The sequence below is a fragment of the Cyprinus carpio genome, chromosome A15 (assembly GCF_018340385.1).
Source record: "Cyprinus carpio isolate SPL01 chromosome A15, ASM1834038v1, whole genome shotgun sequence".
Classification (NCBI taxonomy): domain Eukaryota; kingdom Metazoa; phylum Chordata; class Actinopteri; order Cypriniformes; family Cyprinidae; genus Cyprinus; species Cyprinus carpio.
In genome coordinates this window covers 19,995,414-20,014,412 of record NC_056586.1, presented here as the reverse complement: position 1 = coordinate 20,014,412, position 18,999 = coordinate 19,995,414, and the positions used below count along the sequence as shown (strand labels likewise).

The 18,999-nt window shown below is 35.9% G+C and overlaps 1 protein-coding gene across 3 annotated transcripts in view; it reads left to right on the top strand.

Moving 5' to 3' along the window:
- LOC109061588 (sister chromatid cohesion protein PDS5 homolog B-like) overlaps positions 1–18,999 on the top strand; it is a 41,545-nt gene that overhangs the window by 18,540 nt on the left and 4,006 nt on the right. For all 3 annotated transcript variants that reach the window (XM_042771427.1, XM_042771428.1, XM_042771429.1), the window contains exons 12-30: positions 1,309–1,460; positions 5,965–6,078; positions 7,963–8,044; positions 8,155–8,203; positions 8,312–8,451; positions 8,546–8,661; positions 8,741–8,846; positions 9,139–9,299; positions 9,563–9,686; positions 9,846–10,004; positions 11,026–11,094; positions 11,332–11,468; positions 13,118–13,241; positions 14,035–14,239; positions 15,686–15,800; positions 16,091–16,223; positions 16,858–16,977; positions 17,452–17,514; positions 17,599–17,741. In XM_042771427.1, the coding sequence (XP_042627361.1) occupies positions 1,309–1,460; positions 5,965–6,078; positions 7,963–8,044; positions 8,155–8,203; positions 8,312–8,451; positions 8,546–8,661; positions 8,741–8,846; positions 9,139–9,299; positions 9,563–9,686; positions 9,846–10,004; positions 11,026–11,094; positions 11,332–11,468; positions 13,118–13,241; positions 14,035–14,239; positions 15,686–15,800; positions 16,091–16,223; positions 16,858–16,977; positions 17,452–17,514; positions 17,599–17,741 (2,312 nt within the window). The remainder of the gene's footprint in view (positions 1–1,308; positions 1,461–5,964; positions 6,079–7,962; positions 8,045–8,154; positions 8,204–8,311; positions 8,452–8,545; positions 8,662–8,740; positions 8,847–9,138; positions 9,300–9,562; positions 9,687–9,845; positions 10,005–11,025; positions 11,095–11,331; positions 11,469–13,117; positions 13,242–14,034; positions 14,240–15,685; positions 15,801–16,090; positions 16,224–16,857; positions 16,978–17,451; positions 17,515–17,598; positions 17,742–18,999) is intronic.

The window sequence follows — 18,999 nt, the reverse complement described above, 5'->3', positions numbered from 1 at the left end:
CGAGCTGGAATACATTAGCTTCTTGTTTCTTTCCAGGCACGCTCCATTTCTTCTCACTATAATTTAATCAGCAGTCTCCTTTAGCCACCCGAGCTCGAGGGGATGGAATAATATAAATTGGACTATAACTCACATATAACCATTCCTCAGCCTTTTCAAAATGCTTTTAGGGAGGAATTTAATTGAAGGCCCCTCTGTGTTTCTGGACAAATAACACCGCAGTATTCAAGGTGTATCTCCATCTTGTCCTATTACACCTCGTTTGCTTCTGCTTGCCATACGTAAGATGTGGTTTTATGCAGGAACTGTCATATCAGGGTTTTCAGCTTCAGCTTTATCTAAGTGGATGTTCTATCATTTTTATGTCTTGGTAAAACCTCAAAAGCAGCCGTTTCTTTGACATATTCATGCTGAGGCAAAATGTGACTACAGTCACTAATGTCTCCCTTTTTTCTTTTTGTTCTTTTTTCTTTTTTTCTGTAGCACTTTTCCAAATTTTAGTAAACTGCCCATCTAGGCAACATTGGAGTTGTCATGGTAGGGATGCTTTTATGAATGCAAGCCAGTTCAAAAGTTTGGGGTCAGGAAGTACTTTTTTTTTTTTTTTTTTTTTTCTTGAAAGAAATGAATACTTTTTTTGTAATGATTACAAAACATTTCTATTTTAAATACATGCTTTTCTTTTGAACTTTTTATTTTTCGGATAATCCTGAAAAAAAATGTATCACTGATTACACAAAAATATTAAGCAGCACAACTGATTTCAACATTTATAATAATAAGAAATGTTGCTTGAGCAACAAATCAGCATATTAGAGTGATTTCTGAAGGATCATGTGACACTGAAGACTGGAGCAATGATGCTGAAAATTCAGCTTTGCATCACAGGAATAATTTACTTTTTCAAATATATTAAAATTGAAAACATTTATTCTTAACTGTTATAATATTTCACAATATTACAGTTTTTGCTGTGTTTTTGATCAAATAAATGCAGCGTTTGTGAGCATAAGAGACCTTTTTTAAAATGCATCTAAAAATCTTTCCGACACCCATCACATGTAGTGCATTATGGGTTGATTAGTTCGTTCTCTTATTAGAGTACACTAATATTTAAAGTATATTTTGCTTCAGATAAAAAAGAAACACACACACAACATAACATCATGTACCTATAAAATATCTGTTTTCTATCTTACATGGGCTGCTGACCAAGTTGATTTATTAATATTGGCTCTTGCCGAATAATTTTTACACCAGAGCAACATAATCTCACTGAGTAGGGCTTCCCGTTGTGTTATCTTGCAGTGGCGGGTCCGTAAGGAGGCTATGATGGGTCTTGCTCAGATCTATAAGAAGTACGCCTTACAGGCGGAGGCCGGCAAAGAGGCAGCCAAGCAGATCTCCTGGATCAAAGACAAACTGCTTCACATTTACTACCAGAACAGCATCGATGACCGGTGAGTAAAGCTGATAAGCCGGCAGTCTTTCAATATTTGTATGACATCCCTGGCTGTTTTTAATTTAAGCTTTATATATAGTTTACATATTGGGTCAGTAGTGAATGTTGCTTCCAGTCAGTACTTAGACATTAATGGGGCTTTCACACTAGCACTTTTGGTGCCCAAATGGGTTCGATTGACAGAGTTCGGTACGTTGGATGATGGGAACGATGTCTTCCAAACTTGGGTGCGCACTTGCGAACCGTACGTGTTGCTTCTCTGAAAAGACACTAAAGCACCATTAAGAGCTGCGGATGACATAAAATTTTGGTATCAGAAACACAGTGAGCAGCAAAACAACTCGATAGTTATTTTAAGTATCATGGTTATAGGGATGGGAGATATATATTTTGATATGATCATGCGCATCTAGTCAGTAAATCTGGTTCCTTGATTACAGCTAAATCGCCATCACCTGCTTTCAAATGGAGCAGCATTTAATTGACAGAGCCGTAGATCACTGACAAGCTACGCAATATCGCGTTCATTATCCCAGATGAATCGCCTTCGATAAAGAACGCGATATTGTGTACCTTGTCAGTGAACTACGGCTCTGTCTATTAAATGCCGCTCCATTTGAAAGCAGGTGATGGCAATTTAGCTGTAATCAAGGAACCAGATTTACTGACTAGATGCGCATGATCATATCCAGGGTTTTTCCTGGGTCAAAATTGGTCTTCGGTGGTGGCTGACCGACATGGTCATACACACACATCAAGGAGTACCATAGTACCCACATGATCCGCAAGCCCAATATTGACAATAAATGTTAAATTTAAAATAAATATAAAGAAACAGTTTGTGATTTTTTTTTTTTTCTCATCCTATTTATTCATGAAAAAACGATCACTGTCAGGCTAGGTAGTAAAAGAAAGCGATTACAACTTATTTTACATCTAAACATCATCGATACCAAAGTATATTTGAAATGTCAAAGGTATCACAATTTATCTATTTACAAATTATGCAATTATCAGACACAGATATTACCTGTCACTCTCACTGTCATCCTTTCTTGCCCTCTTTGCAAATAAAGCTGTGATTTTTCCACCACTGGCTTTCATAGTTTTGAAAGATAAAATCCTTTTTTGATAGACCTGATAATTATTTTAGTATAATCATATCAATTAAAAAGCAGCATTAAAAATGTAGCGTTAAAAGGTGTAATAGTGTAATTTTTACCATATATAATTTAATAAAATTAGCAGCTAGCTAGCAACAGCTTGCTTTGTGCTTTGATCTAGTTTCATCTCACTCCAGTCTGACTTTAAACTAAATGATTTTATAGGTAATTTACTACACATTGACATAGGCCTATACATACTGTGGATTATTAAGGCTAAATTTTAAAAACACGCTTGCTAAATGGGGTAAGCACACTTACTTTCTCATTTCAGATGTGTATGTTCTTCTAAGAAGTAATGATTTGTTATACACCGATTCAGACACTGACGGGCAGACCAACTGCTTTAACCATTCATTATAATGAATCGACTCAAAGGAGTCATTAGGTCGCGAATCGGACTTTAGCAGACTGTTAGGACATCGCGAAAGATTTGTCAACAAACGCACACACACACACTTCATAACTGGATAGATTTTTTTTTCTATCGTTTATTTAAAGTTATGTCAGCTGTATGTGCGGAATGCTTGTCACAAGTTATAAGAGAAGATAAGGCAACTTTTTTTTTTTACTTCAATTCACAGCCAGCGGTAATTCAGCAAAAATATTCTCCGAATGCACCACGTGAAACATGGATTCGGTCTTCTGACCTTTAGGATCAGTTGATTTTGATGCGAGGGAGAGAGCAAAGACAGAACTGAAGACGGAGGGGCGCTGTGCTCGTTCTCTCCGTCACTCCGTCTGTAGCCTGCTTCACTCACAAAACACAATTACACATCAAATAAGGCTTTGGCGGGACAAAAAATCGTTTTGGCGGCCGCCAAAAAATTTTCAATGTAGGAAAAACCCTGATATCGTTAGATATATCGCCCAGCCCTACATGCATACGTATATGACTCTGACCGTTCAAAACAGGTTTCTGACAAGACATTTTTCTCATCTACATTTAGCATTATTGATCAGTATGTTAAGAGCATTTTAAAATAAACATAATTATTAAAATTGGGGAAATTATTTGTAGATGGAAAGGAACGAGAACATAAACATTAAAATTACTAGTTAATATGGATGCACCGAAATGAGTTTAATTCAGCACAGGGCCATCAGATACCTTTCTTGAATCAGGCACGTGTTTTTTACTTTAACAATAAAAGCAGCCTTGCTGAGCGGAAGAGACTTCTTTTAAAACATTAGAAAATATTACAGATCCCAATCTGAACACAATGTGTGAATGTTATAATAAATGAATTAACAGAGCTGTTGTAATTATTATTCTTCTTCTTATTATTATTATTATTATTATTGTTGTCTTTTTATTTTATTTTATTTTACAGAACAACAGTAAAATTACAATACTAACATTTATGAATGTTTATGGAGTTCTTACTTTTTCTCAATTTTTATTTTGGCGTAAACGCGCAGGAAGACCTCAATGCTTCTTTTTGTTGACAGCAGCTTTATAAATGAGTCTCATTACGAATACGTCGCACGTATTGCATTGTCACGTCTTGTAAAAGATTCATAAAATGTGACTGAGCAACTGACGAGTAACACTGTTTCAGTGCAGATTTTCATTGCGCCATTTCGCAATTTCAGTCATCATACAGTTAACCAGCAACAATCACCCCTTCCTCTTCTCATTGAAGACATGCGATGCAGTACTAAACATCTCTCGCTGTCAGTGCTTGTAATGATTTTTGAGTGCTTCCACACTGCTGACATGTTTGTTGCATTATAAAGACTGTGCACCTCTCACTCTGTGCTGGTTGCTATTTGATTGCGTCACGTCATTGTTCAGTACAATTTATTCAGACTTTTCACTTATTCGGCTGAACACTGCAAGAGCTTTTTTTTTTTTGCTATTTCTTGCCTAATATTTTGAAGTTTCAAAAGTGCTGCCTTTTCAGTGTTGACTTAAGATGCTATTGAAAAAGAGTGATGGTTTCTGACAGGCTTTGAATGAGGTGTGAAGCCTGTAAGAGTTTGTTATAAAACAGAATCTGCTGTATGATGGAGCTCTGTTGGGAAATTGGATTTTATAAGGTTGGTCGAAAGCTGTTGGAATTTAAGGACCACTGCAGGAATGAGGTTTTTCGATACTGCTGTTTACAGAGAAAGTTCTGAGATGGTACTGATGCCATGACGCATGTCAAAAGTCTGCCAGGTGCCCCCTCGACATTAAAAATGCAGTCATTTCTTTAAGGCTTGAAGCTAACTAGATGCTTTGACAGATGTATTGAGTGATTCTGCAGAGCTCCCTGAACACAAGACCAGTCGTAAAGAGAGAACAGTGATGTCACCAGACAGACGCTTGCTAATGCAGATTTGGGTGACATCACTGGGAACCTGTTTATGTAATGCATTATAAAGTTATCATATTGCACATTTTGTGTATTATGTAATACATTATTATTATACTGCTTATATTTTTAATTGCCTGACCACAAAAAATATTAATAATTTAATTTTATACATTTTATTAATAAATTGATTATTTTAGTATTTTGTCAGAATTAAATGTTTTATGTATATATATTTTTTCAAAAATATATTTTTAAGTTGTTTAAATTGTTAAAACAATTAATTTAATTAGTTTTACATGTGTATAATGCATCATAGCAAACCAATTTTTTTAATTTGTAAGGTGACTGTAAATAAGATGGTGCAGTACTGGCCGGATAGAGGAAACTGTCCCTTCTGCTATCTTTATTCTTGAGCACTTTCCATAAGGCATAGTGAATGCATTATAATGCACAAAGAACACCTTTTGTAATGTTTTATTATAGACAGGCCACAAATAAACTGTTACCACAGATTCGCCCCACACTGAACCCAAGACTGAAGCCACAGGATAAGAGAAATGCAGAGATGGTCGTAATTTGTGGCTCGCAACTCCTTTCATTTGAAATTCGAATGCATATGCTGAGTTCATTTGCGGTCTTTTTTATTTGAAACATGATTCGCTGTCCTGTCTTGTAATTATTTCTGACCTTGTTGGTGTTTTGTGCTTTGCAATGAGCAGTACTTTTTATTTTCAAGCCTTCCTGGTGTGTTGCATTAAGCTTGTTCAAATTGTCCTCATGCCAGTTTTGAACTCCTCATGGATGAGTTGGTTTATAATGTTATTGCATCATTAAAGCATGCAATGACAACTGTGCAAATGCAATTTTATGTTATGATTGGGTCATCAATATGAGATTTGAGCTCACTTGAATGCCGTCTAAGATCATTTAAATGTGGGTAATAACATGTCAAACTAAAAAAATTGCAATATTAAAGGAAAAAAATAAATAAATTATATAATGAAAGATCAGATCAGATTTTTTTTTTCCGCCTTAGGTTGCTTGTGGAGAGAATCTTCGCCCAGTATCTCGTGCCTCACAATCTAGAGACTACGGAGCGAATGAAGTGTCTGTATTACTTGTATGCCACATTGGATGGAAATGCTGTCAAGTAGGTGCAGTAATTCTTGTTTTATTCTAAAACAGAGATGCCCAAACCAAGGTCTGCAGGCCAAAGTTGGCACCTAGTGAACCCCCCCCCCCCCCTCCATGCAATGTAAAAAAAAAAAAACATTTCATTGATGCATATTCATTTTTAATTAATATTTTTGTTTTAACATTTTATTTTGGAAATCATTGAAATTAGGGATGTCGATTAATTAGTGATCGGTTAATTGTCAATAAGAGCTGTAATCGATTAATGCTATCAGTGGTCGATTAAGCAGTTTCATTTTTTGGTGCGTGTGGCTCATGCACAAATCACATACAAGAGACTGTGAGTGACGGTGTCGGGGCAGGATCTTTAGTGAAAATAATTCACTAATGTACAAATTATGCTTTTAATGTGATCCAAACTTTAAAAGTAAATAAAAAAGAAAAGCGAATTTATATATATAATTCATTATAACTAGTTAATTTGTTTCAACGACTTTATTATTTGGTCCATTATAAATTAAGTCATAGGAATGAATTCTTAATTCGTGGTCACGAAATCTTTCATTTTGCCCACATTTCGGTCTCTGTAAAAAAAATTAATTCATAGGCCTTGTCTAACGGGAACAAATTGTGTTGAAATTTAATGTGATGAGAGAAAGACTGAAACCAGTGATATTTCCAAAAAATAAATAGATTAGTTTAGACTAACAATGCTATCAGCCGTTTTGGCAAATAAAAAGGATATGGTCTTTTAATTTTAATTCTTTTTAACCGCAGTAAGAGATGTGAAAACAGGGATTCAAAGTGAATTAAAAGAAAATAAACCTGCGAAATAAGAGGGTGAGGATTTGGGGAAAATAAATATAAAATTTGTGGAAATTTGTGAGCCGCAAAACAGAACACAAAGCCACGTATGGCTTAATTTAAATTTATGGGCTTGAACAGCATGAATCCAAAAGCATGGTCAAGATGTAACATTTGCCTGCTTACCAATTATTTCTCTTATAAAAAAAAGTTTCATCCTTCCTAATATTCACATAAATATTTTTCATGTGAGCAACAGTGGAAGAGGTTCAGTGGCCGCTGGCATAGCCCCATGCACTGTTTGGGATCAATTTATTTTAAAAGCCAATAATGTCAATTGCAAACGTTGTGATTGCGTTTTAAAATACAGCAACGAGCACCGTGAAACCATTTTGAAAGATGCATTCAGCAATCTCCATGACAGGATATAAAACTGCCAACAGAGTAAAATGATCCCAGACATAACTGATCATAATCACATCTATTCATTTTATACTCCTACTACCAGCCTTTTATTTAGACTAAAAACCCCTTTCATTGTGGGGAGGAAGCTGGCATTTTGAGTAGCATTTGCACATCCTGTCATGCCGGTGACTATATACCACTGCAATAGAAACATTTTGCAGCATTAAGGTTAACGATTAATCGATTTGTTGATCGAAAATTGACATCCCTAATTGAAATGTGCACAATATATATGTTTTTATTATTATTATTATTTATATTACTTAATGTATTTTTCAAATGTAATACATTATTATAAAATATAGTTGGATGTGTTACATTTACTTTCGGTCCACGGCCCTCAATCAAGATTTGTATCAAAAAGTTTGGGCACCTCTGATCTAAAAGATCTGCTTGTTCAAAAATTCAGTAGCTGATTTTGAACCATGCAACCTGTAAACAAAAAGTCCCACCCTGTTAAATATTGTTTGACTTGGAAATATGTCATTATGGAGAGAAAAGTTGTTTCATGTTGTATTTAATTATTTTATAAAGTGCTTATGAGTCTAAAAAGAGATTATTGGACCTATTAATATGTTATTTGCAGACTTGTAATGTTGATTGTGATTGTTGTGGTCAATCTCTCCTATAGAGCTCTGAATGAAATGTGGAAGTGTCAGAACATGCTGAGACACCACGTCAAAGACCTTCTGGATCTTATCAAACAGCCAAAAGTTGGTTTTCCCTCACAGTTATTTGGTTTTAGTTCTAGTTTTTCTAAATCTTCCTTATAGGTTGTACATCTGTTTGAACAATCTTGAATATTTTTTCTTTATTCCCCCAGTCTGATTCTTACAATAAGGCTGTGTTCTCAAAGGTCATGGTTATCACAAGTAAGTCGTGTTGTTAAAATGATTCTCCTGTCAAGTGCAATCTGCCTTTTATGTAGTAACAAGAAACGTTCACTGAGAGGGAAACATCTCTTGATCTTTGCATTGAAGGAAACCTGCCAGACCCGGGCAAGACGCAGGACTTTGTGAAGAAGCTCGCTCAGGTTCTTGAGGAGGACGAGAAGGTCAGAAAGCAACTGGAGACTCTTGTGAGCCCGTCCTGTTCATGCAAACAGGCCGAAGTCTGCGTGGTAAGTATCATATTGCTTCACCTCACAAGAAAATCGTGTTTTTACCATAGCAGTTGAAGTTGTCTCAGCTAGTGGCTGTGTTTACACCTCACAGAAAGAAATCACCAAAAAACTGGGCAGTCCCAAACAACCCAGCAATCCTTTCCTAGAGATGGTGAAGTTTTTATTGGAGAGGATAGCGCCTGTTCATATCGACACAGAATCCATCAGGTACATTAAGACTTTTAAATACCGGTAGTAAATGTACTATCATTTGCACACAGTCTCACTCCTTCCTCTGTTTCTGCAGTGCACTTATCAAACAGGTAAACAAATCTATAGAAGGAACTGCCGATGATGAAGATGAAGGAGTCCCGACCGAGCAAGCAATCAGAGCTGGCCTGGAGCTGCTGAAGGTAAATAAGTCTTCAGACGTGTTACCAACACTGGATTGTGTTCATGTTGGCTTTGTATCCATTCATGGAAATGAGTCCAGTGCTATAGCATTTTTATTACTGAAGTTTAAATCTGAGACGCCATTAAACGGATTTTGAGAAACAGATTTTTTTTTAGGAATCTTGGCCCAATAAACTGACAGCAGATCGTATCGCTTGGCCCTAATACAAATATGTAAAATTACAAAGTAACCTTTTTATTATTAGTTTGATGTATGTGTTTGTAGCTGTAAAGTGTCTTTACGCTCCTCAGGTCCTGTCCTTCACCCACCCTGTGTCATTCCACTCTGCTGAGACCTTCGAGTCTTTGCTGGGCTGTCTGAAAATGGACGATGAGAAGGTTGCAGAGGCTGCACTGCAGATCTTCAAAAACACCGGCAGCAAATTGGAGGAGAGTTTCCCACACATCAAATCGTACGTTTGAGTCCGTCTCATGGCCCGCACTGATCAGAGAAGCACATCTGGGTTTTATTCAAGAGGAGAAACGCTGCTCCATTTGTTCCATCAATTTTAATGTTTCAAACATGCTTGTTTATTGAAGACTGTTTCTCATTTCTTGATTTCTGAGACGTTCCGTCACATTTATGCAAAACTAATTTCTGTTGTGCTGTACAGTCATCCATAAAGTTGGATGGTGCCATTCACTCCTGCCTATTTGACTTCATTTTGCCCCCTAGAGTTCTTTTAACAGTACTGCAGCACAAAGCAAAGAAGGGGCCACCTCGCCAGGCCAAATATGCCATCCATTGCATCCATGCCATGTTCTCCAACAGGGACACACACTTTGCACAGATATTTGAGGTAAGATTAAGGACAAAAAATATCTGGAATAATGTTTTTATCATTTTGCTGTGCCTCTGAATTGAACTTTCCTTTCGCCACAGAGAGTTTCACATACTCACTTTAAAACTTTCCCTGGAGGTCTGGAATTCTAACCAATTGCTTTTTTATCTGCCACAGCCTCTGCATAAGAGTTTGGACACAGACAACATGGAACAGCTCATCACCCCTTTAACGACGCTGGGACACCTGGCCATGCTGGCCCCAGAACAGTTTGCAGCTCCGCTCAAATCTTTGGTAGCCAATTTCATTGTTAAAGACCTGCTAATGAACGACCGGGTAAGTTATAGCATTGTTCATTACAATGAGAAGACAAAGCAATCAATGTGATGCACTGTGTAAAAATGCACATTTTTATGTCTCGCCTTCTGGTGAAATAGTGCATTATGCAAGCACTCAAAATGAACTCACACTTGATGTATAAAGGCCTCTGGATTGCGCAGGTGTGCATGATGTTCTTAATGTGCATTGTGAACTCAAAGTTCTCAAAGTTTTATTTATTTTTTTACATTTGTGTATTTTAAGCTGTTACAGTATGTGCCTAAATTATATGTATATAAATAAAAACTTTTTTTTAAATACATTGTTTTGAAATAAATTACTGTGCCAATATATAATGTTCCACTGGTAATAACAATATATTCCAATATTATAATGTCAATAAAAAAATTATATATTCAAAAAAAAATTAATATTCATGTAATATTTTTTATGAAGCCTTAAAGTCTGTTTTTTTGTGATTCTGAGTTGTGTAAATAAATTACTTTGTGGTGTATTTGTATTAAGCTGTATTCAAAACCTAAAAAATATAAATAAAAAGTAGCAAAACCATTAGACATTTAAATCATTAATCATGATAATGGAAATCATAGCTGGTCGAGGGGACAGCATTAAATATGCATGTTGTTTATTTGCCTGTAGCATTAACTAATTTAGACTTATTGAATTAATGTGATTTCATGGGGATGTGCTTGCTTAAGGCTTAAATCAACCCAGTATATAATTATAAGAGTAAATGGGTGAGAAAGTTTAAAGTGTATCAAACAGATGAGATCCTTTTTACTGATCTCATTTGATTAACCTTGTGGGCATAGTTTTATTTAATTTTGCAGTGGTTTTAAAGCAAGTTGTGTGCTTTAATATACATAGACGTGTGACACATCGCCTTTGTAACAGCAAGTGTGTTTATTTTTAGTTGTAACCTTGTTAGCATACTTTCAGACCAAACAATAAAGGATTCTCCTCACTCTCAGGTTTTGAGGCATCTGATACTGATCTAAATTTTTTATTTGCTGCAAAGATTCCTGGCAAGAAAACCACCAAGCTGTGGGTCCCGGATGATGAAGTCTCTCCTGAAACATTGGCTAAGGTAAGATGCAGCTAAGATTTGACTTGCCATTTATTATTCATTTTTATAGAAAAAAGTACCAGAGTGATTCACATCTCAGCCAGTATTGCATAGATTCCCAACAGAAATGGATAGACAGGTTCTTTTCTTTTCTTCTTTTTTTTTCTCCTTTACATTGTAAATAAATTGCATCTGAACTTGCACTCACAGGAGATGAGTAAAGTATATTCAGTGTTTCTCTGTCTGTTTGTGTCTCAGATTCAGGGTCTGAAACTGATGGTCAGATGGCTGCTCGGCGTGAAGAACAACCAGAGTAAATCTGGCAACTCTACTCTGAGAATGCTGACGGCTATCCTGAGCAGCGATGGTGATCTGACGGAGCAGGGCAAGATGGGGTGAGTGACATTTGCATAGTTTCAAACCTTTTACTAGCGACTATCCTGAGCTGTGATGTCAAAAACTTCAGACAGGGAAAATGGACCAAATAAAAGTCAGTTTCATGATTTTAGGGACCCTCAAAAATAAAGTACTTGCAATGTATTTACACTTTTGACAAATATACTGTTCTATAGTTGAAGGTCTGTAAATTTTATGTTTTTGAAACATTTTTTCTCTTATGCTTAGCAAGGGTGCATTTATTTGATTAAAAATCCAGTAATTACAGTAATATTGTAAAATTGTTTTACAATTTAAAACAACTGTTTTCTAATTTAATATATTTTACTGTCTAGTTTATTCCTGTGATGCAAAGCTGTATTTTCAGCAGCCATTACTCCAGTCTTCAGTGACAACATGGTCTTTCAGAAATCATTGTGATATGCTGATTTAGTGCTCAAGTTGTGCTGCTTAATATTACATAATTTTTTGTGGAAACTGGTACATTTTTTTTCAGCATTGTTTGTTAAACAAAGACAGTATTTATTTAAAAAAAAAAAAAATTTTTTTAATATTAAAAATGTCTTTAATGTTACCTTTTGATTAATTTAGTGTGTCCTTTCTTATTAGTAGTTATTAGTTCTTAAATTTACTGACCCCAAACTTTTGAACTGTAGTGTATATAAAAAATCAAAATGTAAAACATATGGTTTTAATTTATATTTAGAAATGTATTTTTTACAGGCACTTAATATTTATTTAAAAATGGTTAAAAAATTATTTATTATTTATTTAAATTAACAACATTTATTTTATTCCATCAAATGTTACATTTGTTTAAAGGGATAATCCATCCCAAAATGAAAATTTTGTCATTAATCACTTATGTCACCATATCGTTTGAAACTCGTAAAAGCTTTGTTCGTCTTCGGAACACAATTTAAGATATTTTGGATAAAAACAGGGACGCTTGTGACTGTCCCATAGACTGCCAAGTAAAATACACTGTCAAGGTCCAGAAAAGTATGAAAATCATCGTCAGAATAGTCCATCTGCCATCAGTGGTTCAACCGTAACGTTATGACTGCCTTGTGGCGCGGCTGACACAGAAGAGATTAAGCTGCCTGCGTATAGCTCAGAATTGCCAAAATGGCGCTACGCTGATGTGGAGAGACACAGAGGAGACAAATTATTGAATAAAGTTGTTATTTTTGTTCGTACAAAAAGTATTGTCATCGCTTCATAACATTACAGTTGAACCACTGATGGCAGATGGACTATTCTGACGATGCTTTTCATACTTTTCTGGACCTTGACAGTGTATTTTACTTGGCAGTCTATGGGACAGTCACAAGCCTCCCTGTTTTCATCCAAAATATCTTAAATTGTGTTCCGAAGACGAACAAAGCTTTTATGGGTTTGGAAGACATTGGGGTAAGTGATTAATGACAGATTTTTCATTTTGGGGTGGAGAATCCCTTTGACAAAGAAATTTTGCTATAATAGCTGGAGATCATATTTTTATTGTAATTATATAGGAAACACAATGCCCCAGTAAATTCATGAACACTTATGCTTAAAATGATTGCATACATGGCACAACATTTTTTTCTTTTTATATGTCTGTAGTATGGGAGTGATTTCATGTGCTGATTTTCTGTGTGTACAGTAAGCCAGACATGTCTCGTCTGCGGCTGGCAGCCGGCTGTGCCATTCTTCGTCTCGCTCAGGAGCCGTGCTACCATGAGATCATCACCCTGGAGCAGTACCAGCTCTGCGCCCTTGTCATCAACGTAAGACCCGTCGCCAGCTCCTTGTCTGACTCCATATTGGCCTTATGGACTTATATATCATCTTAATGCCAAAAAGAAAATCCCTTAACATCATTTTAATGGGTTACTCTGGTTCGACTAACAGGCTGTTAGTGTAGTGAATCGCTGTCTTCCTGGTCAGCAGTTACGCTTTATAATGTAATTTTATGTGCAGTTTATCTGACCGATAAAATCAGAAGTGAGCTTCAGTACCCCAGGTTAAATCCACTGAAAACAATGCCTCTCATACTGCAGATAGAGGTTGTAGTCTCATTCAAAAACCTATTACTCTTTCGCATTGCAACAGGATATTCAATCAGAAAAAAATGCTGGGAATTAATTGGTTTGTTGAAAGTGGGTGTTTAATATTACAATGGAGCCAGATCAAATGCATATTTGGAAAACCAATGCTTAGGTAGGCTGTGCAGGCTATTTAATTATGTTGTTGACAGACAACTGAAAAGGGACATCAGTAGAAAAATAGTTTCAGAAGAAATTATTAATCTTCCACAATAAGATGAGGAATGTGCATTTAAAAAAAGTCACTGGGGTCAGTTTGTATTTAATGATGACCTATACAGGAAACCAAAAGGTTGTAGGTTCAAACCAAAAAAAAAAAGATGATTCAGGAGTTGACCATTGCACAAGCCTGATGGTGGCACTTAACCCCAGGCCACTCTAGAGTTTTTGTCCTTGGAGTGTTTAGTAAGCCACTGAATAAAAGCATCAGCTAAATGATTCATTAGGATCTAATTAATCTTCTTGTCTTTCTCAGGACGAGTGCTACCAGGTGCGTCAGGCCTTCGCCCAGAAGCTACACAAAGGTCTGTGCAGATTGCGTCTGCCACTGGAGTACCTGGCCGTGTTCACGTTGTGTGCCAAAGACCCAGTGAAGGAGCGCAGGGCACATGCCCGCCAGTGCCTGGTCAAAAACATCAACCTGCGCAGGGAATACCTGAAACAGCATGCAGCAGTCAGCGGTAAGGAGAGCCTGTCTAAATCCTGCTCTAAAAGCAAAGGCTAGGAATGAAGAACCAAATTAATATTTATTTTATATTAAAAAGGTACTGTAAGTGACTGGTTTTTAACATGTTGATTCTATTAATGTTCTTTGTTTTTGCATGTAACAACAACCATACGTCATATGTTTGAATTCGTAACTCTTCTAAGTTGATTTTTTTAATTAATCTTTACAGAAGGTTAAATTTAGGGAGTCAAAATCTGATTCCAAAATGATTCTCAGTGCATCCTAATTGACAGGCTTATGGTGCAGTTTTATGGATTTTTTATGGATTTATGGTCTTTGAGCCAGTCACATGATTGAAAACTGTGAATTATTAGTATTTCATTTCAAATTCATTATAAATTAAAGAAATGATTCTCCAGTTCGTATACATGTTAGGATCTTCACTTTATTTTGTAGTAAACATAATTTTTGGTTTAAGTGTGCCGTTTATCACCATGTTTTCAGTCAGCTTATATAGACTGTCAAATGTTGTTGTTTTTGTGTAATGAATCACTGAAAAAAAAAAACACTCATGTCTAACTCTAACCACTGCTGCATTATAAACGTGGAAATATTCAGGCACCTCACAATTTATTTAGATTTGATTCAAGGACTCACAATTCCATTCCAAAGTGATTCACAATGCATCTCAATCCAATTATTAATTTATTTAAAATTGTTACTTTTTTGGGGTGATTCGAAAGAGAATCACAATGAATCCATTGTTTTGTTTAGTTATTACCAGTTATTTGAGAGGTGAGGACTTGGGATGGAATGATTACCGGTAAAATTCCCCACGATTAGTATTACTATTTCATATTTTAATTATCATTAAAACTGTATTCGATTACCGTGATTTGAACAACTGAGTATAAATAAATACTACCCAGCATAAAGCAAAGTTTTAAGTAACACTGTCACATGCGCAAGAAATTTTCATACCGTTACACCTCCAATGAGGACTCTTTCAAATATTAAAAGTGTCATTCAGGAATCAGAAGCAGAATAAAATTCCCTGTTAGAGGCCTTACGGTGTGTATTTGTGAAAGTGATCTTTGTTAGTTAATATGCATGCATCTTCCGGTACAATGAAATCTTTAGCTGCTCAGCTGAACTGTTCATCAGGGTCATTATGCAAAAGAGGCAGTTGTTATGCCTATCCTGTCAAGTGGATTCATCCATCCATTGTGTTGGTTTCTTCATCTGTTGCTTTTGAAATGTATTCATTGCACATCAGCCTTTTCAGTTTTGATTTGTTGGTTTGAGACCCTTGGAGGATGTGAACCTTTTCCAATTGTTATTCATGTTCATGAGCCACAGGACAAACTCTGGCTATTGTAAAATATTTTGGGTCCTGGAATATGTCCAGGTTTATATAACACTCACATTATCATAATATGCATGTCTGTGTTTACTGCAGAAAAGCTGATATCGCTCCTGCCGGAGTATGTGGTGCCATATGCAATTCACCTTTTGGTCCACGACCCAGACTACGTGAAAGTCCAGGACATCGAGCAGCTCAAAGACATCAAAGAGTGAGTCCACACAAGCTCCTTCAGCTTCTCTTCAATCTTTAATTGGAGAATGTTTATCTCTTCATTAGGTTGTACTTTCCAAGCTCTGAAAATGTCAGATGCGTAATTTGGGCTAGATATTCATTACCAATATGTTGCCCGTCAAATTTTCATAAACAGTGGAGAAAATGTGCAGCTTGTTAGATGTTTGGCTGGCTGCCGTAAACACTGATAAATGGTGTTCCAGAGCTGCCATCTGCCTTTAATCTTGAGAATGATGTTTCTCTCTCATATCTTCCCTTTTCCTTCAGGGCTTTGTGGTTTGTTTTGGAGATCCTAATGGCCAAAAATGAAAACAACAGCCATGCATTTATCAGGAAAATGGTGGAAAACATAAAACAGACAAAAGATGGACAGTGTCCGGATGATCCCAAAATTAATGAGGTCCGTCTTGTTTTAGAGTGATGCTTTGTTTTTCTTATGTGATTATTCAAACGTTGTTCTAACGACATATCTAGGGATTTTTAAATGATTATATAAATGGTTGTCAGAACTGGAAATTCATTGCGTAATAAAAAACATGGAACGTTTAGACATTTCTTTAGACAGTACTCCTTCAAATACTGCTTTCTTTTAAAAGAAGGTGGTTTCCACAAATAAGCAGCACAATGTTTTCAACATTGATTACAATGTTTTCTAAAGGATCATTTTGACACTGAAGACTGGAGTAATGTCTGCTAAAAATTAGCTTTGTCATCACAGAAATAAATTACATTTTAAATTATATTCAAATAAAAAATATTTCACAATAAGACTGTTTTTAGATTATTTGTGACCATATTAATGCAACCTTATTTCAGAAACATTTCAAAATATTACCCACCCCTAACTTTTAGAAGATAAACAAACATGAAGAGTCATTGGAATGCATTGAACCTTGTTTTATATTTACATTGCATTGTTCTACTGTTGTTTTCTAGTGGCATTATGAACAGTTGCCAATATTTAGTATCTTGCTCGGTGAAAATGATCATGCATAAATGGATTTTACACTTCTCAATTCTCTCTCTCCTTGCAGAAATTGTACACAGTGTGTGATGTAGCCATGAACATCGTCATCTCCAAAAGTACCACGTACAGTCTAGAGTCGCCTAAAGATCCTGTACTGCCTGCACGCTACTTCACACAACCGGACAAGGTGCTTAACTACTGCCTTTGTTGAACTGCTGCAGGGCTTCAAGTTATAGAAATATCCGGGATTTTTTTTTTTTTTCTAGTTTTTATTTTTTTGCTTAAAAAGGGACAGGAAGGTGGATGGAGAGAGAGGCAGTATGGGATTATGACTGGATTTGAACCCATATCTCCCATGAACAGCAGCTTTTTATTTATTTATCATGAGCACTACACATTTTAAGGCCTTGAAAACTCACAGAAATGTATGAAATATTATAAAGTCATGGAAATGTCTGTAGTGTATATACAGTTTTCTTGTTAAGCCTTAAACATAAACGTTCTCTTTAAAAATAATTCTTGATCTAGTCAGAAGTCATAGAAAGTGATTGGTCAGCAGGTGTGGAAGCCTTGCTGTGGGCACAACTTTAACTCTGTTTGCAGGTCAAATCTGATTTCAAAGAAATGTTTGTTCAAATTGATTTTTCTCACTGTCTTTCAGAATTTCAGTAACACGAAAAACTATCTGCCTCCTGAGATGAAGTCATTCTTTACCCCAGGAAAGGTACATATTTGCCCTCTATTCTGTGCTTTTAGTCTTCTGGGGTCTAACAGGACTGTGAGACTGACTGCTTGATTCTCTCTGCAGCCTAAGGCAGCAAACGTGCTGGGAGCCGTGAACAAGCCCTTGTCGGCCACAGGAAAACTGCAGACCAAACTCTCTCGCATGGAGACCATCAGCAATGCCAGCAGTAACTCCAACCCCAGCTCCCCTGGCCGCAGTAAAGGACGGTTAGTGTCACAAACACACATACATGTGCACTCATTCATATAAACTACCATTTTAAAGTTGGGGTCAGTAAGATTTGTTAAATTAAAAAAAAAAAAAATCCTATTCAACAAGGACTCATTCAGTTGATGTGACATTAAACACATTTATAATGTTACAAAATATTTCAGTTTTATATAAATGCTGCTATTTAAAAAAATAAAGTTTCACAACCGTTTTCCACAATAATAATAATAATAATAATAATAATAATAATAATAATAATAATAATAATAATAATAAGTGTTTCTTGGCCAGCAATTCAGCATATTAAAATGATTTCTGAAGGATCATGAGACACTGAAGACTGGAGTAACGATGCTGAAAATTCAACCTTCCATCACAGGAATTATTAACATTTTAAAAATATATTAAAATAGACAAAGTTATTTTAAATAGTAATAATATTTTTGGTGAGCATAGCAGACTTCTTTTAAAAAAACATTTAAAAAAATCTTATGAACCTCAAGCTTTCAAACAGTAGTGTATATGGGTGATTATACTGTGTTTCAAGAATTTTTTTTCGAGTTTACATTTGCAAATTGTACAAAAGTGGTGGTTATATGTTCTATTTTGAAGCAAACAGAAGTTATGGTTCAAATATACTGTTTATCTCCATGTTTTTTATTTTAGGTAATGTGTTTATAAGTAATTATACAAAGTTCTTTATTATTTTCATGTGGTTATAAATGCTTAGCAATTTGGGTAAACCCATAAAGTAATGACCAACTTGAATGATTTGTTTGGTAATCCAGCATCACTATTGCTATATTGAAAAACAATGTCATGGCTAGAGATGGCTTTCACACTGTGTGCCACTTTCAAAAATATGTAGTTTAGCACATCCCTAAAAACTACATATTTGTAGTGTTATCTGTTCAGCAGCCTAAATTTGTTCCAGATGTCTCATTAAACCAGTGGTGGTGTGCATGAACACACAAGCATTATAAATAACATGAGACACACTCCCTCTCCTCGGACTGTAATATCGTTATGAACTCTGAGCTGTCTGCAGTCTGATTGCGAGCCTCATCTGAATACATTTTGGATGTTATTAAAAGGAATTTTCATACTCTGAAATCTGGCTGTGCTTTTAACATCCTACTGTGGACTAAACAAGCTCTTTTGAGGCCACGGTGCTCAGTAATCATACCGCCTTTCAACATCCCTGCTTGAGTAAAGGCAGGGAGGGTAGGTGTGCGATGGTTGTCTCCGAGACGC